At 41.5% G+C, this 27,220-nt stretch overlaps 1 protein-coding gene and 1 long non-coding RNA gene across 4 annotated transcripts; one reads left to right on the forward strand and one right to left on the reverse strand.

Moving 5' to 3' along the window:
- Positions 1-897: 897 nt before the first annotated feature.
- On the forward strand, positions 898-23,703 carry LOC306939070 (coronin-1C-A-like). 3 transcript variants are annotated; one of them, XM_079523540.1, is made up of 11 exons: positions 2,704-3,066; positions 10,345-10,544; positions 11,689-11,811; positions 14,158-14,287; positions 15,641-15,822; positions 16,710-16,829; positions 16,922-17,026; positions 17,109-17,254; positions 19,651-19,708; positions 19,856-20,098; positions 22,469-23,703. In XM_079523540.1, the coding sequence occupies exons 1-11, from the start codon at positions 2,907-2,909 to the stop codon at positions 22,586-22,588; spliced, it is 1,587 nt and encodes a 528-aa protein (XP_079379666.1). In that variant the 5' UTR covers positions 2,704-2,906; the 3' UTR covers positions 22,589-23,703. The 3 variants fall into 3 exon arrangements, with proteins under 3 accessions (XP_079379667.1, XP_079379666.1, XP_079379668.1); XM_079523542.1 differs by lacking the exon at positions 2,704-3,066 and adding an exon at positions 7,894-8,115 and having other exon boundaries at positions 22,469-23,702; XM_079523541.1 differs by lacking the exons at positions 16,710-16,829; positions 16,922-17,026; positions 17,109-17,254; ... (1 more) ...; positions 19,856-20,098; positions 22,469-23,703 and adding an exon at positions 15,922-16,635 and having other exon boundaries at positions 898-3,066.
- Positions 23,053-24,091, reverse strand: LOC306939073. The gene is made up of 2 exons (XR_013791825.1): positions 23,805-24,091; positions 23,053-23,706 (listed from the first exon to the last, which is right to left on the reverse strand). It is a non-coding gene; the product is annotated as an uncharacterized lncRNA (long non-coding RNA).
- Between the last annotated feature and the right edge of the window lie 3,129 nt (positions 24,092-27,220).

Genomic DNA, 27,220 nt, shown 5'->3' on the forward strand with positions numbered 1-27,220 from the left:
GTTGTTTTAGACAGAAACTAACGTTTGATTTGGGTCACATTTTCCCTCTGTGTTTTATTTGACCTTGGCACCTGGTGACTGATCTACAGTATTATCCCACTTGTCCTGTTTCTTTTTTGGCTGTATGACTCACAGGCAGCAGTCAGACCCACTTTAATTATAGCCACCACAGCATTCCATTCAGATAGAATGAGGGGAGATAGAGAGGGAGGTCTAGACAGTGTTATAGAGAAATATATAGAAAAAGAGACAATTCGGTATAGTAATGGTTAATTTATATTTTGTCATACAATGTCGTAAAAAATGACTGATATTAACTGAAAGATCTGATGTGACGACAACGTATTTATGTCAAAGCAGGTTCTTGGGGGCATGCATATAATGATGGTATAATTATTCTGTTATGAGTTATACTATTATAAGTGTTCTCTCTTGACATTTTGTCTTTTTCTTTTCTTAAGTAAAAAAAAGAAAAGGCAGCAATGGGCCAGAAGCTGGACAAGTCACCAGAAAAGGAAAGGAGATCTGCTGATGTTTCAGGTTGGATTGAGCACATGGGGAAGACAGAGCAAGAGCAGACAGTGAAGGTGGAGCAAGTTGCCGTGGCTGAGGCCACAGACTGCACCAACAGAAGTTATGTGACTGCTTTGAGTGCTGGAGAGATCAGTGTCTGCAGCCTGCCCATTGAACAGGCAGATGAGTTCACAGTCACTTTTGACAGCCCAGATCCCCATACTAGGGAGCGAATGAGACCTCCTCTAGGCCTGGGGGAGCACCCACTGAACACAAGGGGAGGGAGGAAGGGTGGAGACAGCAAAGGCAGGAGTGTCACTCAAAAGAAGTCAGAATTGTCTCTGAGCTCTAACACCATACAACGTTTGGAGCCTAACGAGAAGAAGGGAAGAGCCCGGGAGAATTCAGCAGCAATGGCCAACCCCTCGTCTACTGATGGTGCCATGGAAGGGCTGGATAGGAGAAATAAATCACAAATGGACCACATCGATTTAAGTATCTACACTCAGACTGAAAGGACGCAAATTAAGGGCTTGAAACTCTCATCTGATCCCACTCACGAGGAGGACTTTGCGTTACTGGAGAAGGATGATTTGTTATCATCGGATGGGGAAGATGAGATTGAAAGACCAGAGGATAGTAAGCCATTAAGAAGAAGGTCAGTTGAGGAAGACACTCTTTCTACCTTTGGTCTAGATAGGCTTTCATCTCCCTCAGAAATATGTATTGACCGACACCAGAGCAGCCGCTCAGGGCAGAGTAGAAAAGTATCTCATGTCAACACCCAACAAGTAATGGATGAGAAAAGCGGAAACAATAATGCACATTCTGCCACAACCAACATTGCAGAAGCACAGGGTGACAACTCACCCACGGCTGGCTCTGCCTCTGACAGGGTAGGGGGTCTACATATGGCTGAAGTAGCAGGCATCGGGTGTCAGCTAAAAGGGGACAATCATACTGGAGCTGCCCAGACTATGATAAACACCCTCAGCAAAGGGGACATTTCTGCTGCCCGCATCAAGGAGAAAGGATCTTCACCTCAAACCAACACTGGACCAGTTAAAAAAGAGAAGTGTGATGACAAAGTAAACACAACTGACAGTGAATTTCAGATAACTTCACAGGAGGACACTGGTAGAGATGACACACGCCATGGGAAGGCTAAGCGGGAAAAATACTTGGAAAAGATGGCGCTGGCCTTGAGCCGATATAAAAATCGTAAGGGAAATGACACTTCCCCACAAATTCTACAAAAGGAGGGAACTGACCAGGCCCCTTCCAAAGAGTTTGCTGGTGCTGTCTCACAGAGGGTTAAGGCAAACACTGCACGCACTGTTAGTTCATGTGAGGAGAACGGCTTAAATGACTCTCACCAAGATGCTCACTCTACGATATCAGAACTCCAAAACAATCCCTTACTTTCCTTTGAACAAAGCAACGTGAATTCCTCTTCCTTTTCACCAGTACAGGATGACTGTGATGGAAATATAGAGGTTGCCAGCTTGACGTGGGAGAGTGAGCATGTGTACTGCTCTGCTGTCATCAACCCGCCACCTGTAGATGATCCGTTTCCTCAAGCGGACACGTCAGTGACAGCTCAACTCAGTGGCAGTCTAGAGGAGGCTACACAGATAATGACAGATACTACACCCGCCTTGTGTTCAGAGGATTCTTTACCAACAGAAAAGACAAAGACAAAAGGGCCACCTCCACCTGTCCCAAAAAAGCCTAAAAATCCCTTCATCAAACTTAAAACCGCACAATTACAGTCTGCGGACATACAAAGAGACAAAAGCCACACGCAGCGTGAAGAGAAAGTAAAAAGGAGGCATACATTTCATTTCAACAAAGATAAACCGTGCAATTTTCCATTTAATCAGGATATGTGCATTTTGTTGGATGATATGGGCAATTACACTATGCAGCCCAACGTACGACGTTCGTTCATTCACAGTAGAGCTGAGGAAGAGCTTTCACAGAGACAACGGGGGTGTAACAGGGATAAACAGTACAGAGATATGATCAATGTTGCCTACTGGACACGCATTGCCAAGCCTTCTAATGAGGAGCGAAGAAACCTGGACATGTTGCAGCCAATAATTTCCATGGATACGCAATCCAAAAACGGAGGCCCGACTCCTATAGTAGCAAAAAGGCCCCAGAATTCAATTGCCCCTGAGGTTACAGAAAACGATGAAATTCAAAGATCTCCTAGACCCAGAGGGATAGCTGTCAATCCCAAGTCAAAATCTGCCGTAGTCAACATACAGACCAGCCAGAGTCAGTCTGAACCCAAAGGAATAACTGCTCTAGATGATAGCAGTGATGATGGGTCAACGGGTGAAAGTGCCTTCAAGCCCATTGCTGAACTCATAAGGAAGGGGAACCAGATGCACCAGACTGTGAGACCGAGCCTGGCCAAACCAGAAGGGACCAAAACCCATGTTGAACGGAGTTCAAGTCTGAAGGTTTCCCAGATGAAAAATACCTTTGATGTCACAAAGAAACGTGTAGAGAGACCTCCAGAGGTGAAGCCACCGCCAACGAAAGGTAAGGTCTATATGCACGCACGCACGCACGCACGCACGCACGCACGCACGCACAGACAGTGACAAGTTTTGAAAAGACAAAAGCTCCTAATCCAGGTAGAACATATATATTCTGAATGCTGAACAGACGTCCCTCGATGGATCCATAAGAGTCACTAATGCAGGTGGACACAATCCACTTCCGGCTAACCAATTACAAATAGAAAATAATAAATAAATAACATAGCAAACACAACATTCTAACGTGACATTATGAAATGTAATGATGTGGTACATGTGGTACACAGTGATGTAAACAATAAAGATTTCACAGGAAAAAAGGCTTGTAGATTTCAAAATCATGTAGGCTACCCATCCATTTGTGAACTGTTTGTGAGCTTCGAGTGATTTATTTTCCTTAGGATTATGAGCACTCACAGCACACACTACTGTATGCTGTTTCAGCATACAGTAGTCATTCGTTCAATATGAATAACTATGAAAATGTGTTTACACAACAACTCAAGGCTGTAAATCTCCCAGTAACAATGGCAAACACTTGATTACATTTCTCCTTCTTCGGCATTGGAAAATACGCTTCTGTGATTGGCAATATCAGTCCCATCACATTGCTGGAAAAGCTTTCTGCTCTGATTGGCTGGATTATACCTCTTCTGTGTATACCATTGCTGGGATAGTGCTAGTGATAGGGGGAAGTGCAGCTGCTCTGATTGCTTGGCAAAGTTTCCTCATGGGGGATCTGTAAGAAAATGTTGTTCATCCTCCTGGGTAGTACTAGTAGAACATGCTGTCATTGGAAGAGGACACTGCTTGAAATACTATACCTTCTTGTTCATCCACATCACCCACTTGTAATAGTCCTCCCCTTTTTGTCCTGGCAACTCTTGGGTCCTGTCTCTGCCATGGAGGGCTGTCTACCAATGGTGCCTCAATACGCTCATCCACCTCCTGGCTCACTTCTGAAGCTCCAGACAGGTAGCTGAACTTGGAGTCTCTCTTTGTCCTTTATCACTTGTGACCATTTAGAGGCTTCATCTGGCTTGGCTGCTGCCTATGACCAGGTCCTGGGCAGTACCAAGTCTACCAGGTCTACACTGACCAGGGCAGTGTGTAGACTAGTATAAGTATAGAACGTCCCTCTTCCTCTGGGATGTTACCGCCAGCTTCAATCTCAGGTCTCATCTTGTGGTTGGTCTTCAAGGTCTGTGATGAGGTCTAAAGGTCGGCATGCTCAGTGTCCGTGTCCCTACTATGTGTCTCGGTTATTTTCGTACATATTTGGCGAACATAGCAGATCTACAAGTGTTGCGGCGCGTGAGCTTGTGAGCTATATTCGTCGAGATTCCGTGTCGAGGGAAAAAAGGAGCGGACCTAGTATAGACCCCAGGGGGACTCCAGCCAATGAAGTATAGGGTTTAAGTGGTTAATTAATATGATTTCAGCAGCAGTGTTGTTTTTCCAGGACGCAGGATAGTACTGCACCTCCTCTATCTAACACAGATACACTGAGGAGACATTACCAAAACCAAACGCAGGGTAGAGAGGTTCAGTGAATGTGGCTTGGAAGGTGTGCAGGTGTGAATATATGTCAGCTACAACTCTGTAGAATGACAGAGTGCCAGCGGTATGGTCCAGATACACTCCTACTCTGTAGAGGCCAGCAGCACTGTCAGAGACATGGAGTTTCGTTGTCTTCCTGTTGTCACGGACACTGTGATATTTAGCATTGGAACGGTAATCACATACCAGACTCCAGGAATCCAGGACGCGGAAAGGACGTCTATATTTATTCCTTTTGTATGATGCTGATATAGAAACTACTCCACTACACTCTACCTCCCAGTAACAGCGTCCAGTCAGACCCTCTCTACACCGAACCTGTGGCAAGGAGTTAAATGTGTCTGTTTTCTTTTTCACGTCGCATGTCACCATTCTGTTGTTCTCAGACAGAGAGAGGGGGCTTGTGTCCTTTCTTAGGTCCAGTGTGAGTTTGCGCTTTACAGAAAGAAACCTTTTTGCCAAAACCTCTTTTTCTCTCATTAGTTGATGTATCACCTCTGAATTGCTCTTTGCCTCTGTTGCACTCTTTGATCTGCGAAAGAGACGCCCACCCAGGAACCCGGCTGGTTTTTCTGTCCACATCTGGCTGGATCCAGGAGATAAGTTTGGGTCCATCATGGGTTCACTCACATCTGGTGGGGAGACATAACTTGTCAAATCCAGAGATTTTTGAGCATCCTCCATTGTCTGTTCCATTTTCAGGACCATTTCCTCCATTATCTTCATCTCCTTCGTGTCTCCATTCTCTTGTGACAAATCCTCTTTTTCACTAATCAGTTGGATTCCGATTCTCTCATCCTCCATGTCTATAATCTTGTCGTGCATTTCCACATCATTGTTCTCTGTGAACAAGGTTATTGCTGAAGACAGAAAGTTTTGTGACAAATCCTCTTTTTCTTCAATCAGTTCATAACTTTCATCGCATGTGTTCCACTCCTCCCTCTCTGTGTCTTCAAACTCTTCATTCCCTTGCCTTTCAATCATTTCACGGTCCGTATCCTCCCTTTCATTGTCCTTGACGTTCTGGTTCATTTCCTCCGTGATATCCGGGAAAGTTTCCCTTTCACTTCTTCGCATGTAATAATACATGATAAGTGCTGTTGCTGTCGTCGCCACCACTGTGGCACCAACGACTAACACTGTTTTCATGTCATTCAGAATTGAAGTGTCAGCTGTCACTACAGATGCAACTATACTAATAATGAGTGAAAATAAGCACAGACACATGTATTTATCTCTTCATAACTCTCCCAAGTTAGTGCATCACAGCTGCATGCTGATTGGGTATTTCTGATTGGTTTGTTGATATCAGACATCAAAGTTGGTAGATGTCATCACAAACCTGGAAAGGGTTGCTCCACAGAGCCAATACCTCTGGCAGACTGGATTGCCTAATCAGGGCTGTGTAAGTATTGAGTTGCATTAGTCAGGATGTGAGCAAGCTACAGGGTGGAGTATAGTATACAGTGTACAGTGCAGCTTTTCACATTGTGGTGTGCCTAAAGTGCATTCTGTAGAAGCAAGAGATGTACATGCACATCCACTGTAGTGTCCATGTGCAGGAAAAATAATAAAGTCTGCAACACATTGGAAAATATGCTCCCTGTTTACTGGAAACATTTCAATCCATCTGCAGGAATGAATGAGGTGAGGAAATGGGCGTGCACATGTATGGAGTCTGTAAACACTGATTGGCTGAAATAAATAGTTAAATAAATAGTTAAAGCAAGTGAATTCGTAGTCTTCTCATAAAGATGTTTAAATAGGCAGACAAAATATTAATAACTGAGTAATTCAAATATGAAATGTGTCAGGAGGACACAGTAAAGTTGTCCATCATGCCATAACATGATGCCAGGGTGAGATGGTGGACAGCACCACTGTAGTACATTTACTTTCACTCTACTACGTTTCAAATAGAAATATTATGCTTTTGACTCCACTACACACTTGGGAACCAATTTACAAAAATATAGGCTATTATGAATTATGGTACTTAAGCCCTATATTTCTAATTGCGACCGTAGGTCGCAGTTCACTATGAAAACCTGAATTTCCCGTCAATCGTGTCACGCCTCCATATATGGTCACACCTTGTGACATCACACCTTGCGACACGTCACGTCACCATATATGGCCATATCCATATATGAAGATCACGACACTGACCTCAGCAAACCCTGGATAGCCATACATGGAGAAGACTGGATCATCACTTCGATCTCCATATATGGAGCTGACCTGTTCTGACATTGTTGATCTGACCTCATCAAACCCTGTACACTCAAGACATGCTCCATATATGGCCAGTACAGAATTCATTCCATATGTTGATCTGACCCTCCACGCAAAAGCACCAGCGCTCGCCCAGCAGCACGCGAGGTCGCTTCTCGCCCTCAGGGCGTCTTACTGGTATAGTGAGGACTGAATATAGCCGATCTACAAGCTTATTACTTGTGTGACGTGTTGTGTGAGCTTGTAGATCTGCTATTTTCACCATGTTTTATAATTACTTATTTTTAATATTTATTGGGAAATGTTCAAATGTCAATACAGCAATGCATTGATATTAAAAACAAAATGTAGGCCTACTTCATAATTTGTACTTTTGAATAATTGAGTAGGCCTATACTTGAGTATACTATATACTTTGTACACCACTGTATCACATACAGCAGCATTTGCATGAATAAAAGGCTTATTTATTATTCTGGCTGCATTGACATGTCTTGCGCCCCAGCTGACAGGTCATAAACATTAAGAGAAATGATATTGCATTGCAACATCCAAAATTGTTGTTACTGTAAGACATGTATGAGTGTACTAGGGCCTGAAACATAGATAATAATTCAAATGTTTGTTAAATTGATACAGTGTGACAAGTATTGAGATGTTAGACAGCAGCCCACTAAATTAATCCATGAATGTGTTTTGAATTTAGAGGGTGACAGGCAGTCAGGCACACGTGACAAGACAAGCATGGATCTCTCTCTTTATGTTGAAAATAAATCATTGTCAATCAGCTCATTACTGAATGTGTGTTGCTGGTACCAAATCTATTCACTGCAATCGGACCAAGAAAAAGAAAGGATTTCCCTTGATTGCCTTGGAGGAGGGGAGGATGTTGTGTATGGTGATGGGGATGCGAGAGGATGTGAGGGGCGGGGGCGGGGGGTCATCCTATGTGCGCATGTGCAGTAGCCAGAAAGCGACACAACGATATTAGGATGACAATCAGTGATTTATAATCTGCAGGTGAGGAGAGGAGATGATGCTCTAGCAGCATCGTGTGTGTATATGTAGAAGTCGTTACTTCAACTGTCTGCAGTCGGGAGGGAATAAAAAGCACAGCGACTGCCTGGACGTTTTTGTTGCGGTGGAACAATTGGGATACCTCCTGAAGGATATAAGGGCACGCCTAAATACTACATTCATGATTTCTGATTGAGTACCCCCGTGCTTTACGAAAACCTTTCATAGATTTTAGGAGGTAAGAAAAGCTGGATATAGTCTTATTTTGTGTTACTCTCGTCTCGTCTGCTGCGTGCTGGGCTGTGCGCCAATGGTGAATTATGTTTCTGAATGGGAACAGCCACATCCTTGGATAAAGAAAATCTACATAGGTTGCGACTGGCGGTGGACCACTATAGCTGTTAGCCATATCTGCTAACTGGTGATGATATCCCATCAAATTCTGCCTTAAATCACTGGGCAATTCAAGGAAACCCAGTATTTTACCGTTGCATAAATACAGCACACAGCCACAGCTAAGGTTCTGATTAAAACAAAAACAACCCCACCTCAGTCTCCTCCCTCTGTTTGTCTCCCCTCGCTCGTATACTGCCGCTATTTATGGGATGAACCCGGCATCACATTACCGGATAATGGTTCAGTATCATCACACAATCTCGATCGGCAGCCATATACGCACTTGCCACTTATAATGACATTTATTAAACACTTGTCACAAATTCACAATTCAGTATTTTTGGTGATTTATTAAAAGAACAAGTCCAAACCTGGCGCATAACCCCACCCGCTATGGTTTGAAATCATGCCTGCATCCTGCCCACCACTATTCTTAGATTGCATGAATGTCCGATATATAGGAAGGTGTTCCCGTGTAATTATTTTTAATCTCATGGGTTAGCGTTAGATGTGAATGTGATGTTGGCATGCTGGTTAACATATATATTCTTCAGCAGTGTAGTGTAGTGTCCATCCTAACCGGGTACTGGGAGGCAGTGGACATATTGACTTAAGCGACCCCCTACTACTACCATATCTTGCAATGAATGCATTGTTTGTATAGTAGGGCTATAGAATACATCTTAACTGGTGAAGATGATTATGTGGACTGCCATTTAGTGTCAATGTTGAGAAAGTAAAGTGATGCCAATTATATATATGTTATAACAATGACAGTGTGTCTGCCACAGGCTGGATGAACATCTAGTCTGTTTTGGACTATCATATCCAGCTTCTATTACATTGATTTCTCTTGCGCCTTGATTGTTTCAAGTTTGTGGACTCAGACAGTTGTTTTTCCACTAGTAGCAAAAGGTGGTGATGGTGCAAGGTAAAGGCTCAGACAGTCCTTTGCAATGCATGTCTACCACTGGGAGGAAAGTAGGTCAGCAGCATCATAAAAGGGTTATGCATGAGACAGGGGGCTGTTCATCTTGTCAAATGTCTGCTAGGTGTGGAGGGAGAGCGTTCTGTAGCATGAATCAGTGCTGCTGATGGAACACGCTGTTCTGGACTCTGCTCAGTTCTCTGCTCAGCTCTTACTGCACACTCTGCAAGCCCAGATCTGTGCAGTTGCTGCTTGTGCTTTCGTAACACAATCTACGGTTATACTGGTTGGTGCATTTAATAGAAGAATACACCCTGCGCTCTGCATAGCTCTTCGCCTGTTTGACCAAACCATTGATTTCATTGTTTCATTCAGTGTGTGTGTGTGTGTGTGTGTGTGTGTGTGTGTGTGTGTGTGTGTGTGTGTGTGTGTGTGTGTGTGTGTGTGTGTGTGTGTGTGTGTGTGTGTGTGTGTGTGTGTGTGTGTGTGTGTGTGTGTGTGTGTGTGTGTGTGTGTGTGTGTGTGTGTGTGTGTGTGTGTGTGTGTCACCACCGAAAACTACAACATGTCACACCGCGGTGGTCACCGCTCACACAACACATCTCTGTTTTTACTAACCACCGTTTCGGTGGTCACCTCTTCACCAAGAACTGGACTATGAATAGGCCTTAAGTTATCCAGCTGATTTAGATTTCACTATGAAATTGTCCCTCCCTCCAGAATACAGCAGTACTGTATTCTGTTGGATGCAATGTTAAATGTAGATGGATGAATGTTGATGCAGCACCGGTTGAGCTTACAGCATGTTTACTGAAGATTCAGGAGTGGACAACATAAGTGTGGTAATTTTGGTAAAACAAAAATTTTAGAATCAGAATCAGAAGTCTTTATTGCCAGCCATGACATGTAAACATGTTAGGAATTTAGTTTGTTGGGACAGAGTGCAGTTACAACATTAGGACAGGTGCAAAACAGGACAAGACAGTACAAAAACAACATAGTGCAAAGAATAATGAATACATATAAAGTGCAGAGAGTTCAGGTCAGGTTGTCTTAATGTTCTTGAAGGATTTTAGCTGTTTGCCTTAAATCCATGTTGCCTTAACCTGCCCTATAGTGTTATGGCTCTCCTTCTTTCTGCAGATATGTTGAGGCGAGTTGTGCGAGCGAGTAAGTTCCGCCATGTCTTTGGTCAAGCCGTGAAGAATGACCAGTGCTATGATGACATTCGTGTCTCCCGTGTGACGTGGGACAGTTCCTTCTGTGCAGTCAACCCCAAGTTTGTTGCCATCATCATAGAGGCTAGTGGTGGTGGGGCCTTCCTTGTTCTTCCATTACAAAAGGTGAGTGTGGTGCCACCTTCTATCTTCTGTCAGATGTCTTCCAAAATCATAAACGCCAATTCACAGGAACAGTGCTAGCGATTTTCCAGCTTTTTTTCTGCTAAACGGGTGTGTACAAAACGTCTGAAACATCCACGTCAACTTTGTGTGTGGACCTGTCACGATTATCACATTATCAAACTTTTTCTTTTTTTCAAAAACACAATTAGTATTTGTATGACAATCGTCAAGAAGTAACTGTATTGTATGCATAGTCCACATCTAATTCGGATAACAGTAACATAACAAAAGAATTCCCTGTTCATTTTCCTCATAGACTTTAAAAAAAGTATTTATTTAAAGACGTTTACGCCGTGGACAAAGCCAACTCGAGTTGTGTTTGTAAGAAGAAAAACAAAACAAAAAGTGTTGTATCCTGCCTTTTTTTCTTCTTTCTAATTATTTGATCAGCCCAAAACATTGTGTTTATTGTCATGATTTGTCAAAACTCGAGTTGGCTTTGTCCGTGGCGTAAACATCTTTAAATAAATACTTTTTGAAAAGTCTATGAGGAAAATGAACGGGGAATTATTTTCCGGGTCTCTCAAGGGACGGGACTGCCACGCTCTATATGGCCTGTGTGTTAGTCTGAGCTAGCTTGAGACCCAGCAGAAATGGGAAATAGATGAAGGAGCTTTGTCTCATAATTTATTGATTCAGTGGACAGTACAGTTCACTGCTTCAAGTTGCTCACTTCCTGTTCCTATTAAATGTTGCTGATGTCATCTGGTTGGATGAAGTGTCACACATTCAAACAAGTGGGGTTTTAAAAGTAATTATTCAATTCTATGTCCTTAATATTTTGTTTAGCTGATAGAATAAAATGCCATGTATTGTAGCCTGAGCCTCACATTCATCCAATTGAATCAACATTGTGGATCGATCAGTATCCCATCCCAATATCATTAAATTAATGATTAAATTGGTAATAATGCCACTCCAGTTGTACATTATAATATAATTGGCGTTTAGCACTCTGAGATTCCCTGTGAATGAAAAGTGCAATATATTATTGTGTGAATTATTTTCTGTTGTTTTCATGCTCATCATTTGCCCTACCCATATTCCTAACCTTTACTCTAACAATTTGTTTTCTGTTGCCCAGACTGGTCGTATAGACAAGACCTACCCTACTGTGTGTGGTCATAAAGGACCGGTGTTGGACATCGACTGGTGTCCTCATAATGACCATGTCGTTGCTAGTGGCTCAGAGGACTGCACAGTCATGGTAAGGGTACAATTCATGTTTTAAGGTTACTGCCAGAATTTTTGAGCATTGTCTCTGTAATTAAGTACAGTAAATCCTCCATAAATATTGGATTATCTACATTGTTAGAAATCAAGACAAAAGGCCTGGGCGGTCCAGGCACCTAGGCCCGAGCCCCGAGCCCGTCAGCCTTTGCCGCATGTCTTCCCCCCCCATCTCTCTCCCCCTTTCCTGTCTAATTACTATACCCTATCAATAAAGGCAAAAACACCAACAAATACAGTATATACACTAGTGTATATGTTCATGTTTTGGTAGAAATGTATACGTTTATGATAAAGGTAAAAGACTGCATTCATATACTGTATTTTGTTCAATAAAGCAGATACATTGGGCCCAGGCGGTGGCGTAACCGTCTGGGCACCCGACTGGTAATCCAGTCGCAGTGTGCCCGACACGGCCTTTACTGCATGTCTTCCCCCATCTCTCTCCCGTTTCCTGTCAGCCTACTGTCTGTCCCTTCAAAAACCAATAAAAGGCGTAAGCCGCAAAAAAAACATCTTAAAAAAAAAAAAAAAAAGCAGATACATTGTATTTCCTTGGGCGGAGAGTAAAGGTGGTTGCACACGGCGCGTTTTCCGGAAAACTGACGGAAAAACGCAGCAGTGTGCAGGGATCTTTACTGCCTGGTATTGCTAAAGTAAAATTTGCAGGAGGAGCGAGTGCATTCTCCGGCAGCGGCAATCGGACGCGGCGCTGCCGGAGTAGGTGGATGGATTTATGACAGCTCCATTCCGCTGTCTGTTGCTCCGTTCGGCAGCCCCTGTAACTGCGGTTAACAGCCGCGGCGCTGCCGGGAGAAGGGGCGACAGCTGCCGGGGAAACTGGGGGGAATATGACACTCGACTGCCACTCGCTTCTGTGGCAGTGCGTTTGGTCTGACATGCGTTGCGTCGTGCCTGTGGTTATGGTTAGGTTAAGGGTTTATGGTTAGGGTAAGGGTTTTGGGTAGAGTGTCGGACTGATTCCGCCGAGAAATACTGGCGCCTGCTGCGGGTGTTCCGTGGCAGATGCCGCTGCCGGAAAATGCACTCTCTCTCAAAATTTGGGGTTCAAAATTGTCAAAATCAAACAACTTTCTCAATAAACGTGTCAGAGCTGAAGTAGTGACACCTGCTATGACTTCTACTTTAGCAATATCATAGATCTACATTACCCACATAGGATTATTGGATAGTGATTTTCGTACAAAATAGAAAATCCTGATTCTTTATTTTTAGTTTGCTAATCCACTGGCCATTTGGGGACCCCCGGAAATGCTTTGGCCATGTCTCGTGACCCCGGCCTCCCCACCCCTAATACAAATTGGCTGCTACAATAACCTTACACACACACACACACTGACTAACAAACATTGTGTACCTTTGTGCAAAAACAGCTCTCTCCATGACACAGCACAAGATCCTCTGTAGTCAAAGCAGGATAGTGCCCAAGGCACTCCAATTAGCAAGTCAAAATCTCGAGGCACACCTGGATCCATAGTAATAGCAGATCAACAAGCTCACAACGCATCACATCATCATGAGCTTGAGTTGATTACCGGTATTTGAACTATTTCTGAACATTTGTGAAACATTTTAAATTAAAAACTAAAAGTAAAGTAATGTTAAAAATGAGCAACATCTTCGTGCAATTAAGTATAATTCAGTCTTAACTCCAAATGTATTCCATGCAGTACTAGAGAGCACTAGAGAGATTTCAGACGCTGTCAGTATTCTATTTTAAGAGGCTGTACAGTGACTGGCTGGCAGCCAGGAACAATACATTTCCCTTGGACTAATTTACTGTTTTCTTTTTTTTACTAGGCTACAATTCTTTTTTACTAGGCTACAATCTACATTCTAGAATCTAGACAATCTATTATTTCTTGTTCCTGGGCAGCTCAACATTGATTGATCATCCTGTATCAATGTCAAAATGGGATGAATTTCGGAATGGCTTGTAAAACTGGGAGGCTGTATTGCACAGCTCAACTACCACTGCTTTTTTGTATTTGCCATTTTTTACTATTTTGAAAAACATTTAAAAATAGTTCAACTAGCCGATCTACATCGAGACATTGTGAGCTTGTAGATCGGCTATTTGAACTATTTTAAAAGTTTTTTTTACCTTTTAAAAGGTTTTTTTAAAATAGTAAAGAATGGCAAATTAGTTTAGGGTTAAGGGGTGGCGTGTGTGTGTGTGTGTGTGTGTGTGTGTGTGTGTGTGTGTGTGTGTGTGTGTAAATAAATACATGTTTTTACCATAAGGGACCTAGCATGGCCAATAGCTCTTGTTACTTATCTATATAACCGTTTCCTGTTTCAGGTTTGGCAAATTCCTGAGAAGGGCTTGACTCTTCCCCTTTCAGAACCCGTTGTGGTGTTGGAGGGTCACTCTAAGAGGGTTGGCATTGTGGCCTGGCATCCTACAGCTCACAATGTCCTCCTCAGTGCAGGTAACAACCCTCATACACTGGACTGAGTCTCTTCAGGGCATTAGCCTAGCATTTGTCAGTACACTCAATGGACCCTTCGCTAAGCCCCACCCACTCCACTCTGTCAGACCAAGGTCTGGAAAGCTGTGCTTCTCACCCATTGAGATGCATGTTCAATGATGGGATTTCTCCATTCGATCATTTCAGTAGCAATAGCTTCAAAATGTCTTCTAAATCTAATCAACAAGGCCTGCAGTAGGCTATGCACTGGGAAAATGTGCATGACATTATTTCAATAAACTAGAAATACGAGGAAATGGGAGAAACTGTATCCAACTCAAACAACTTTAATGTCCGACTATGGTAAGACTACAGTGATTGGTATTGCCATAATGCCATCACTGTATGTGTTCAACAACACAGCAGTTTAAGGTGCAGATTTCAGCTTTGGAAAAGGGGTGAAAAATGCTAGCCTGGGTTCCAGCCTGATTTGCTGCGTTCCGCGGGTCTGAAATGTCAATTCCCGCAGTGACATTTCAGATCAGCGGAACGCAGCGAATCAGGCTGGAACCCAGGCTAGAAAAATGCACCCTCCATTGCCTCCAACCTTTTTCTGGGTACGTGGAATCTGTTGCTGGGTCATGATATTCCTATGTCTGCTTTTAATGGTGCAAATTATTGTCTGTGCAGGCGAAATAACATTGACAGCTATGAGGTGACGGAAGCTTGCCAGACCATATGTCGGCTTAGCAACGGTTACTAAAGTATTTGGTGGTGGGGTTTAGCGAAGGGTCCATTGAACTATGGATATTGACAAAACATTCCATATATCAGGGGTCGGCAATTTAGTTTGGCAGGCTAATTTAAGAAATGTATGTTTGTTTATTTACTGCAACTCTGCCACCACACCTTGTAAGACATATACTGTACATTGTTGGAGATAAAATAAAAGAGTTTTATAGGTGGTATATCCTAATCCTAATAAGATGGAGAGTGAGAAACAGAAATTCATTTGCCCCCTCATGCACGCTCTGAAATTGTTATTGACAGGTCACTTGTTTACTTTGGAAGCATCTCTGTATTCGGCTGCTGACCGCAATTATTAATCATTTGAACATCATCGCATGCACGTTTTAGACTACTGAGAAAACACACACACACACACACACGCACGCGCGCGCGCGCGCGCGCACACACATTGTATATGTAATATTCAAAATAATCTGGCAGGCATCCGTTATTGCTGCTGGCCGCCTATTACCTTGTTCTCTGTTTCTGCACTGCATTTAAAATGCAAAAAAAAGTGTAGTAGTATGCAATCAGACAATGTCTTGTCTGCAATCAGACAATCTCTTGCCTTGTCTGTCCATTTAGGATGTGACAACCAAGTCGTCATCTGGAATGTGGGCACGGGACAGCCCTTGATCAACCTGGAGGACATGCACCCCGATGTTATCTTTAGTGTCAGCTGGAGCCGCAATGGTAGCCTCCTCTGCACTGCCTGTAAAGACAAGAAGGTCCGCGTTATTGACCCCCGTAAGAAAAAGATTGTAGTGGTAAGTCAGAACTCTGTGGTAAACTGTATAAATTCACAACAAGCCATATCTCCCTCCAAAACAGTTAGAAACTGCAATCCATGCTTTCATCTCTTCTAGGCTCGACTACTGCATCGAACAGTCGTCAATTAGACGACTGCAATTGCTCCAGAATGCTGCTGCTCACCTATTGACTGGCACTAAAAAAAGACGTATACATATAACCCCTGTACTGGCCTCACTTCACTGTCTCCCTGTTAACTTTAGGGTTGATTTGAAAGTTCTCCTATTTGCTTTTAAATCTTTAAATGGGCTGACCCCCCAGTATCTCTCTGAGCTCCTGGAATCTTACACCCCGGCTAGACTTCTGAGATCTGCTGATAAGCTACTGCTGGTCGAGCTAAAAACGAGCAAAAGAACCAGGGGCGCACACGCTTTTGCGGCTGCAGCCCCCCAGGCTTTGGAACAGCCTGCCCTTCCATATTAGCCCAGTCTATCAATAAGTCTCTGCTTAAGACTAATTTATTTTCTTGCTTTTAACCTCATCTGAGCACATCCAATGTTTGTTTTATTTGAATTTTGTCTTTATTTGAATCTTTTGTACATATATGTTTTTGTGTCGACACTTCTCTACATATATTGTGTTTCTTGCTTGAATCTTGTTTTGCTTCTGATCTGTACAGCACTTTGGTCAATCTCGTTGTTTTTTAAAAATGTGATCTATAAATAAAGTTTGATTTGATTTGAACACATGCCGTACAACCCCACCTCCCACCCCACCGGTATGACGTAAAGTGGTCAGCATGTGAATTAGATTGGCAAAATGTACTCTCACTCTTATTAAAAGCAGACTCTGCTAACCCTGAAAATTGGCCAGTCTGACCATGAATGTATTGAATTATTTTCAGGAGAAGGATAAAGCCCACGAAGGAGCTCGGCCAATGAGAGCCATCTTCCTAGCTGATGGAAACATCTTCACCACTGGCTTCAGCCGCATGAGTGAACGCCAGCTAGCCCTGTGGAACCCTGTACGTCACCCAACTAAATCTCATTTGGTACACCGATAGCCATTCAGATTGACACTGACACATCACACACTTTATATTAATTCTGTTTGCAGCAAAACATGGATGAGCCCATATCAGTTCAGGAGATGGACAGCAGTAATGGAGTTCTGTTGCCCTTCTATGACCCAGACACCAATGTTGTGTATCTATGTGGGAAGGTAAGCAAGATTTCATACAATCATTCAGGTCTTCGTGCCACTTTCCAGCACAATTACAATCGTCGTCGTATTTGTTTTTTAGGGTGACAGTAGCATCCGATACTTTGAGATCACCGATGAAGCACCATATGTCCACTTCCTCAGCACCTTTTCCAGCAAGGAGCCCCAGAGGGGTATGGGGCTCATGCCCAAGAGAGGCCTGGATGCCAGCAAATGTGAAATTGCAAGGTACTTTCCTTCACTTAGCAGAAATTAATATTTTTACCAGTGGGGGGCAGTCATGTTGTGTTTATCCCGTTTATCCTCTATTTTAATAATCAAATATTTGTAGGGTTCCCATGTGTCCTGGAATCTTAGTCATGGAAAATTACAAAATACAAATTTTGATAGATATTTTCTGTATACTCTGTTTTGTTATACAGATTATAGGTTCAATTTTAAATATTTTGGAAAGGTGATCAGCAATTGATAGGGGTGGAGATGCTCATATATGCAATATAGGTTGCATCTGAAAAGCTATACAGGACCTTGTGAAATTGTTTGTCACTTAGCCAGTAGTATGTTCCAAGCATTTCCCTTGAAACCTGTAATACCTCACGTAGACTAATGCGTGACCACACTGATTTGTTCATTGGGGTGATTCAATTGTGAATCAGCTGAGATGTGATTACATTTTAACTATTAACTTGTTTAATCGTCACTTTGGTGTCAGGCTAGATAATTACAGTCAGTTTTTCCCAATTAGCTCAAAGAGACGAGCTGATGAAAATAATTCTGTGTACTTTAGCTACTGTACATGATTTTGTCATAGTTCCCATAAGTGAATGCTTTGCCATGCATATTTAATTCTTTCTATGCCAACTACAAAGATTCTCAGACTTTCCCTCTACACCAGTTATATGCCAACTACGAGAATTCTCTGATATAAAGCTTTATATGAAAACATCTTTTAACACTGGCCCGGTTGCTAGGCAAAGCCTTGTATACCCCCAGCACCAGGAAACGTGCACGCGCATCCCATAGAGTGCCATTCAATTTACGATTTTCTTTGGCTATTTTCTCTGAAAAATACAGCGCTGTCCATGGTGATGATCATCCATCCGAGGTTCGGAGCTGATTTGTGATTTTTCATCGCATCACACACATTAACGTTTCTGGCAAAAGAAACAGCCTGAGCTAATGCTAACATAAGCCGTTTCTTACAATGGCAGTCTGCAAGCTCGGAAAACGGAAGTGAAAGTGACCATATAATTATGGCCAAAAAGCCTTGGCAAGGCTTACCTACCCTTTGCTGCCACTGTGTGGCAGATGAAAGATTTTTTTTTTCTTTTGGCTTTCACCTTTATTTTATATATTTTGCAGATGAAAGAGTTAACAGATTGTCCCTGTTGGAGAAACAACCGTGTGGCCATATGAGACGCAGTATATCAAAAATAATTAGTCTAAAGCTCTTCAAAAGAAAGTATATGGCAATAGTCCTTTACATTAAATCAGTCACTTGGATTGGGTCATGGATGTGTCTGCTTCCAGAATTTCCCTTTTTGTGTTAAACACGCCCTATTTTAAAAGATATTCAAAAAGGTTTTTGTAGCCGATCTAAGATGTAATGCACCGTGAGATTGTAGATTGGTGGTTTTTGATTAAAGTGGTTAACAAAGAATAAGAATTGATTTGCATTGAAAGTAGTGAAACCCATATTACTTTGCTTTAAAAGTATCTACTGTAAATTAGGCCTCTTCAAATGGTGCATTATTCATTAATATAATGCACCATTAATAATAATATAATATAATAAATCCTATATGGAATAGATCACTTAGAGGTTATTATTCATTAGTATAATAAATCCTATATGGAATAGATCACTTAGAGGTTATTATTCATTAGTATAATAAATCATATATGGAATAGATCAACGGTATTGTTTGGCTGTTACCTGTAGTGTTAGTCCCTCTAGATAAGCAGAACATCTGTAATTAAAAAGACTGGGGAAAAAAAGGTTTAGTACTAGTGAGCAGTGGCGTATCCAGGAATTACGTTTTGGACAGGCAAGATATGTTAATTGTCGTCTGCCCGCGCACAATCGTAAGTTTTCAAAGAGATATACCTGCCAGACGAGTGGGATACAAAGGCTGAAAGGCATGCATTTACATTCCAATGGGTGATTGAGGGTCGTGCTCTACCGCAACGGCCAATCAGCTGTCCATTTTAATAGTTCTCATGTCTTGTTTTTGTCCTCCTTTTTCTCATTGTATGGATTTTGGCCAGGCAAGAAATGGATTTGGACAGGCGGCCGCCTGCCCTCGCCTTATTGTAGATACGCCTCTGCTAGTGAGTAACTGAGTGAAAGTAGGAGTGACTAAAGGGGCCTTCCTTTTACTGGTCAGAGATAATAGTTGTCTTTCAACCCATTTTGTTTTAGCACAATCGGCCAAAACATAGTATTGTCTGTTTGTATAAAGATGAAGAAAGACAGACAGACCCATTTGTAGACGCCTTGCCTCCTACAGAGCCATGCCATAAGAAAGGGAGATCCGGGACTGTGCATTGTGTGAAGAGTCAAGACAAAGTTGAAGAATTAATGCTTATTCATTAATTAATATTACATTGTTTCTTTCGATAAGGTTTTATAAACTACATGAACGGAAATGTGAACCAATCATCATGACAGTCCCACGCAAGGTAAGCCTGCTGCTGTTACTAGTTTATGGTGTCAGGTTTGATTTATAATAAATTCCTATATTTGTAATTCTAATCTTTCCCGTGTTTTATCCCAATCTTTTCCTGTGTCTTCTCTTGTGCTTGCACACACTCCTCCTACACACCCAGTCGGATCTCTTCCAGGATGATCTGTATCCAGACACAGCAGGTCCAGACCCAGCACTGGAAGCAGAGGCGTGGTTTGCAGGAAAGAATGGAGACCCCATCCTTATTTCACTGAAGGATGGCTTTGTTTCTGGAAAGAACCGTGACCTTAGGGTGGTTAAGTCAAATCTCCTGGAGAACAAGCCAGTCACAAAACCTGAGAGCCCTCCTGTTGCCCAGAAGCGAGCCCCGTCAAAGCCCTCAATAGTGAGTGTTTAACTTGAAGTTGGAATGCAGCATGCATTAGTAATTCTCTGTTTTGCTAATTAGCCAAGCTATTAACTTTGTCAAAGACCCTGTTAATGTATGCTTTAATTGTTGCTATCCTAGTTCCTGAGGTAACAGGAAACGAACTGAGTAATGAAAAATAACGAGCCAAGTTTGGATGATTAATCCATTGATGAGACCTGGAACGCATCCATGTCATGTTAGCGTTTAACCACATTAACCATTAACCCATTTTGGGGCGGGAACCCCTTTTGGTGTTTTAAACATTGTTATAATTTAGCTATTGAAAAATAGCAGATCTACAAGCTGGTGGCGCGCTATGAACTTGTAGGTCTGCTATTTTTGAAAGATCGTTAAAATGTGCCTCAAATCTTTCCGAAAATTGTCATGATTTAGAAAACTTTTTTTTTTTAATTTCGACGTCAGGCCTGAATGGGTTAACCACCTTCAGGGGAGTCCCATTAACTCTATCCATGGCGCTTATTTGTCATTACCTGCCACGCTTTAAGCCAGCGCGGCATCTTTAAAAGGCCGGAACCATCGAAATTGAGTCACTTGCACACACACGGAACAGCTGGAAGGCATCAGCGCGGTCATAGATATATATATATATAAGAAAGCTAGATGGCTCACCCGCGCTCTGGCCAATGGAGAGCGACGTTGCTACGTGTCGGCCATCTTACCTCGGGGCAGCATAACATTGTGTCTATGGGGCATATACTTTTAAATAACCATAACTTGCTCCATTTTCAACCGATTTTCAAACTGTTTGGTTTGTTATAAACGTCAGATGTCCGCATAGTCGCATACTTATATGCTTTTTATACAACGTTCATATAAAAAACAAAATTAAGCAGTTAAGCGTCCTGAATCATAGCCACGTTGACAACGTTTGTAATAAACCAACCCGTTTGTAAATCCGTCAAGATTTGAGCGAGTTATGACTCAAGATGTCTTGTCCCGAAGCAAGATGGCCGCCGGGTGAACTACGTCAGAGACTCCGCCTTAAGCCATCTAGCCTTTATATATATCTATGAGCGCGGTAGCCAATTTATTTTATTCACCTCCAAAAACATGGTAGTTTCGTAAGATCACCTCATTCTGAGGGCAATTTCAATGGATTGAGTTTGTTGGTTTTGGATCGTGTCCTGCGCGGAATCCGTTGTAATATGGATGACGACATCACCAACATGGAAGCTAAGGGTTGCTTAGTGACGATGGACACCATAACCGGTAAATATTATTTTTCAACATTAGAAACTAAGGGGTCGTCCGATAGCGTCCTAGGCAATATTTAATCACATTTAATAGTCGTTCGATAGCGTCTTAGGCCCGGAAGGAGGATATATTTGTAGTATGTTCAATACCTAGTCAATACACTTTTGAGTTTCATTGTATTTTTAAATTAAAAAGATGACTTCTCATATTTAATATAATCTGCTCCAAGATCTTTTGAAGTGAACTTGGTGCCTATTTATTTTGCTGTCTTCTATGTTGTCTACCATATCTATAAAATAATGACAAACTTGCCCTTCTGCCACATATTTAAAATTGTCACTGCTACTAGGGGTTAAAATCTGCTGTTGTGCATCCGGCTTGTTTTTAGTTACTGCACTGGCCACAGGATGGTCAAGGGCATAGCAGCTGTCAGCAGGAGTGTTGAACTATGAGGAAGAGTGTTCCTCTGCACGCATTATGTCCTCCCAGTGAGGCTCCTCACTGCCAGGTGAAATGAAGCGGCAATTAGCCCTTAAACCCCACCCCAAAAGCGATCCAAATAGTTTAGCAAATGAGGCATGCACTGTAGTTTCAATCCCATCCCAACCACTAGGGGTCAGCTGTAACAAGAGTACACAAGTGTATGTGGGTGGTGAACTCAAGCCTAATTCCAATACCCCAAATCTGGGCCACTCACTCACCCACACTGTCACTCCAGCATGGCGGTGTTATGGTGAAATTGGTGATCTGCCTACATATGTGACCATATTGTTGACTTACATAAATTTCATGGAGGTATTTTAAATAAGTGGCCTAAATACCGTTAGGCGAACTCTGTTAATAAACAAACCACAATGATTTACATTCGGACACTGACGTTATTTGAAGTGTACACGATTGTCACATATTTCAGAAGATCACCAATTTCACCATAACACCGCCATGTTGGAGTGATCGAGTGTGAATGAGCGAGTGGCCGAGGTTTGGGGTATTGGAATTTGGCTTCAGGGAATTGAAATAACTACTAAATTGGGAGAATTTGGCTCATAAATAGGGTCCCACTGCACAGGCCTCACAACAAGCACTGCCTATTAACTTAGAAACTACTGTTTTGTTTTTGCTTTGTATCAGAAAATGGAAGATAAACTGGAGGAGGTACTGCGAGAGTTCAAATCACTCAGGGACCGGGTCATCCTCCAAGACCGCCGAATCGCCAGGCTGGAAGATCAAGTTGCCAAGGTTGCCATGTAAATACCATCTCGGGACTGTTCAGTTTGGGAGAGTATCCGGAGGACGGGGCCAGTCACTGCCAAATTAATTAATTCGGCTCATCGTTACGTTTGGCATCTTCCCCCTGAGGATGCCGAGCATACATTCCAAGAGGTATTTTGTTTTTACTCATGAATTCTCATCCTACTTCACACTTTGTCCTAAAATGCAGAAAGAGAAACTCCTGCAATTTGTGTCCACATTTTACTGGGGATGAGCACATTTGAATAACCGATTCAAAAGTCTTACTTTTTTGTGTGTGTGAGGTTGTGGTATTGGTAAAGACCATTCTTATGTATAGTTTGCATTTACTCCTCAACACTTGTATGTAGCCATCAGTATTGCCATATTTCTATTTTTTTGTGTGTTTCCAATTTTGTGTGTGAATGCGTTTTTGGGTGTATGGGGTGGTGGGTCTTTGCTTTTTGCATTTTTTTCCCCATTCCAGTTATTGTGTAATAGAATGATTTAGTCAAACAGAATTTTCTAAAAAAAGAAAAAAAAAGAAAAAAATTGCTGTCATACATCTGTTACAAAACCATTGTTTCTTTTAAACCAATTTCAGCAGTTAATTTTAATGTCTTGCACACACGATAACTTCAGATTCAACAATGATGGCTGATGTTATCATTTAACTTGAGACTTGTTTCTGTAATGGCAGAATGAGATAAGATACGACAGGTACACGTACTGCAGTTAGGACTTTCTTCTAAAAAATAAACCCCCAGGTCAGTCTGTGTGAAATAATTCCTATTGCATTTAGCTCCTGCTCTTCTGAGCTTAAATGTAACTTTGAGGGGGCTACCTGGCAAACTACAACTCTCTCTGGTGTAAATGTTGTGTAAATGTAGTGGTTCCTCTTGTTACTGTTAAAGGTCAGACTGAAGCCCGATTTATACATTGTCGTAAAACGGCGTCATGCACCAAATATAGCCGAACTACAAACGTACAAGCTCACACCGTATCAAGACGTGTTGTGAGCTTGTAGGGCGCAACACCATTGTATGACAGAGCATGAAATTAGGCATGAGGTTAACATCTCCAGTGCACATGTGGTGTTGGAAAGGAATCATTCACTCGGCTCTTTCACCCTAACCTGACTCCGCCAGATGGGGCAGCAGAGAGTAACCCAGTGTACTCTCTGCTGCCCCATCTGGCGGAGTCGGGTTACTTTCACCCCCCCCCCCCCCCCCCCAACAAATGGCTCTGTCTACACAATAAACATTTTTCACTTGCAAATGTTCCTTTCTTTTTTATTTTTCTGTATTTGTACTAAAATCTGTATTAAATATATTCTAATGCTTCATGCACGGAAGACGACTACACATTTCGCTTTGTTCTGTTCACTCAACATTACAATGGTCTCAGGTGGCTGCCGAAAATACAGTAGCAGATCTACAAGCTCACAACACGTCGCACCGTGTGACCTTTCTCATTGTTAGCAGATATCTTCTGACATGCCATAGATTGGTAAACACAGCTGAAGCCAAGGTCTGTTTCTTTAGGCATTTCTGTGTGTGAGCATTGTTTAAAGGCCGGGTTAGGGTAACCCACCCAAGCTCTGTATAAACAAATATAACGATACTATTACTTACTAATATACTCTGCACGTTTAATTTAACAGTTTATGGCAGAGAGGCTTCCAGAGCATTGCAAATAGACGTAGCTGGTTTGAATGCTAGACATATACAATGTACATTTATAATACAGTACTGTATGTACAACTATTGCATATAACTTTGTCTTGATTCTTCATACCTGGTGGAGTCAACAATTACAAATATTATTGAGCATCCATTACTAGATGATTCTCTACTCACCCACTAAGACCCTATTCTAAATTTAAAATCATTGATTTTCAATCTCATAACTGGTATAGCAACGCATTGTAGCTTGTAGATCTGCAGCAATTTCTCAAGTTATTATTTTTACCTGTCCAAAATTGGGAACTCAGGTTTGAAAATGATTAGCAAGTCAATGGTAAACCAGACAAACAAATACAGGATTTTAGTTTACCAAAATGTTTTCCAACAGCTGCTCAGTTTGACTCATCAGCAGCAGGAAGCTTGTGGTTGCTGTGGAGACCAGTTTCAAAACTTGTATCAACCCCCACACACTATTACGGTCAGGTCAAGGTTATCAAGTTAACTACCATATGTTTTAATATTTTAATGACTATTTACCCAAAAAAAAAAAACATCTAATTGACTGTATTAAGTGTGTCTACAAAACGGGGGAAACAAAATCAGAGAGATAGAGAATTTCATGATTTGGGCTTATGAGTTGCATGCTTCAAAAATGTAAAACAATTGTGATTGAAGTATTTATTAACAGTTTGGAGAATTACAGTACATTTCAAGCACAACTCAATACAAGACTGTTAACTGTGGACGACAACATAAAGCATTACACTACACAGGGTCCACCTTTTTCTTATTATAATATTTATTTTATTTGGAAAAAGCAGTACAATAACAGCATTTCTATGCATACATAGGACACAATTGCAGTTCCCAAGGATTGTCCTCCCAGGGTCCACCATTTTCAATGGGTTGCGAGATTGTAGGTGCTATTTTTCACAATTTTTAATCTTATTTATAAAACTAAATCAAACACAAACTTAAGGGGGAAAAAAAGTGAGCGGTGCCTACCCAGGTGTTGAAGTAAGTGGTGCAGGTATAGCAATGGGGCCAAACGCAATCCAAGGTGAGTGGAAAGGTGTTCTGGCATAGCTGATATGGTACCCTGATATGGACATCTGTCATTAGTATGCCATCTATGAACACTTGTGCTGAAATAGACTAATAGACACACTGCTACACACAGTAAAATATTGGAGCGCCTTGCACCGCTCAAAAACAACAACTAAGCCTTTAAACAAACCTAGCAAACCCACTTTAAAAAATGTAAGACTAAATTGAAAACAGAAACTAATACCCTTGGTCCGATTTTCCAGGGCCCATATAGCCACTACAGACACCATCATATAGGTTCAGTAGTACCTATAGTTATTATTGTGAAGCACTTTCCGGTGTATTGACTTCCTGCTGTGCATTTAACTTTGCTATTTCCGCCATATCTCTGACTGGCAGACTGTTGAGTAACGTTTAAAGAAGTGAGCATACTTCCTGCTCCCTCACAATGTGCAATATACTGCAGCAACTCAACACTTTACTTCTACATCTGAGGTAAGACAAGTGAGGCCAATAAACCAATAGACATGATTACATTTTTAAATTAGCTAAATGATATAATGGATTTATTTCTGAAAGAAGTTGTAACCTATATATTTGTATTTGCTGGAAATGAATGGGGCAGTCTAGACTCTAGAATCCTTCTCGTCATTGTGACATAGGCCTACTGTTTTAAGACACTTTCTTGAAAAACATTAAATCTTAGGGCTTTGCAAGTATCTTTTCATCTCTGACTACCGTTTAGATAACATTGAAAGCCGTCAACATTTCCTGTTTCTGATATCAGGTAGATTCTGCTTCAAAATGCACAAAGGATCTAGAATCACTGGCATGAGCTGAAACAACTTTACATATACATGTGCCACCTCCGTTTTCTCCATCAGAAAGGTAACGTTTGTTTCAGAAAAGATTTAAGTTGTTTGTATATTGATCCTTTTGCCTGCTGTATTGTTGAAAGGTTAAAGGTTGTTTTTGTTTCCAAACTGACCATTAAACATTTTATAGCCTACATTAATTATAAATTTGACATTATGAAAATATCCATAGTTAATGGATCTTAACCCTCCTTTCCTATTTGGCTTCATAGGCAGAAATCTATTTTAAACACATCCCTTACTTATATTGATGTTTCTTTGTTTTTCTTGTTTGTATGATATTGCTTGTGTTGGTAACATGTTCTGTCCAAGAGGTTGTATACACCTGTTTAACATTATTTTAAGTCTGTATTTGTCCAAAACTGAAAAGCAATTAAAAATAAATAATCGGTGGGGGGAAAAAGCTTGATCATACTGTAACTCAAGTTGTAGATTCATTTAGACATTCTAAAATCTGAATACGGTAGATTAATAAATGGTTGCATGTATATCTCCTAGTGCAAAAGGATGAAGAAAGAGTATTTCATTATTTCCCCATGAAGATTATTTCATCACAAGATGTTTGTGACATGCAGAGTCTTTTGTAAAAAAAAAAAAAAGGACATTTCGTAACCACTTAAGCCCTATGTAATTTGCCATATGACAAATCGCGGAAATTGCTATAAAATAGGGACACTTGTGATTTGGACCTTAAATAAAATTTAATGACCAGAGGGCATAGCCTACAGTAGGCCTAGATCAAAAGCAAAGGCATGCCCAAATTGAACCCTATTTAATTAATTCAATATACAGGTGATTATACCCATATAATAGGAATCTTGAACATTGATTTATAGGCATTTGTTTATATTAGAGAATCATGTGCCTATCTTATTAACACCAGTACAAGTAATTTGTGTTTTCTCATTTCAGATCTCTCTCTCTGAACCATGGTAGCTAACATTAGGAAGGATCCAGCACTGCTCTGGCTATTTCTTTTGGTCTCTGTACAGTCTCTCTCTACCACCCCAGAGGCCAGCAGAAGTAGTATCACTGCTAAACCACTG

The sequence above is a fragment of the Electrona antarctica genome (assembly GCF_951216825.1).
Source record: "Electrona antarctica genome assembly, chromosome: 16".
Classification (NCBI taxonomy): Eukaryota; Metazoa; Chordata; class Actinopteri; order Myctophiformes; family Myctophidae; genus Electrona; species Electrona antarctica.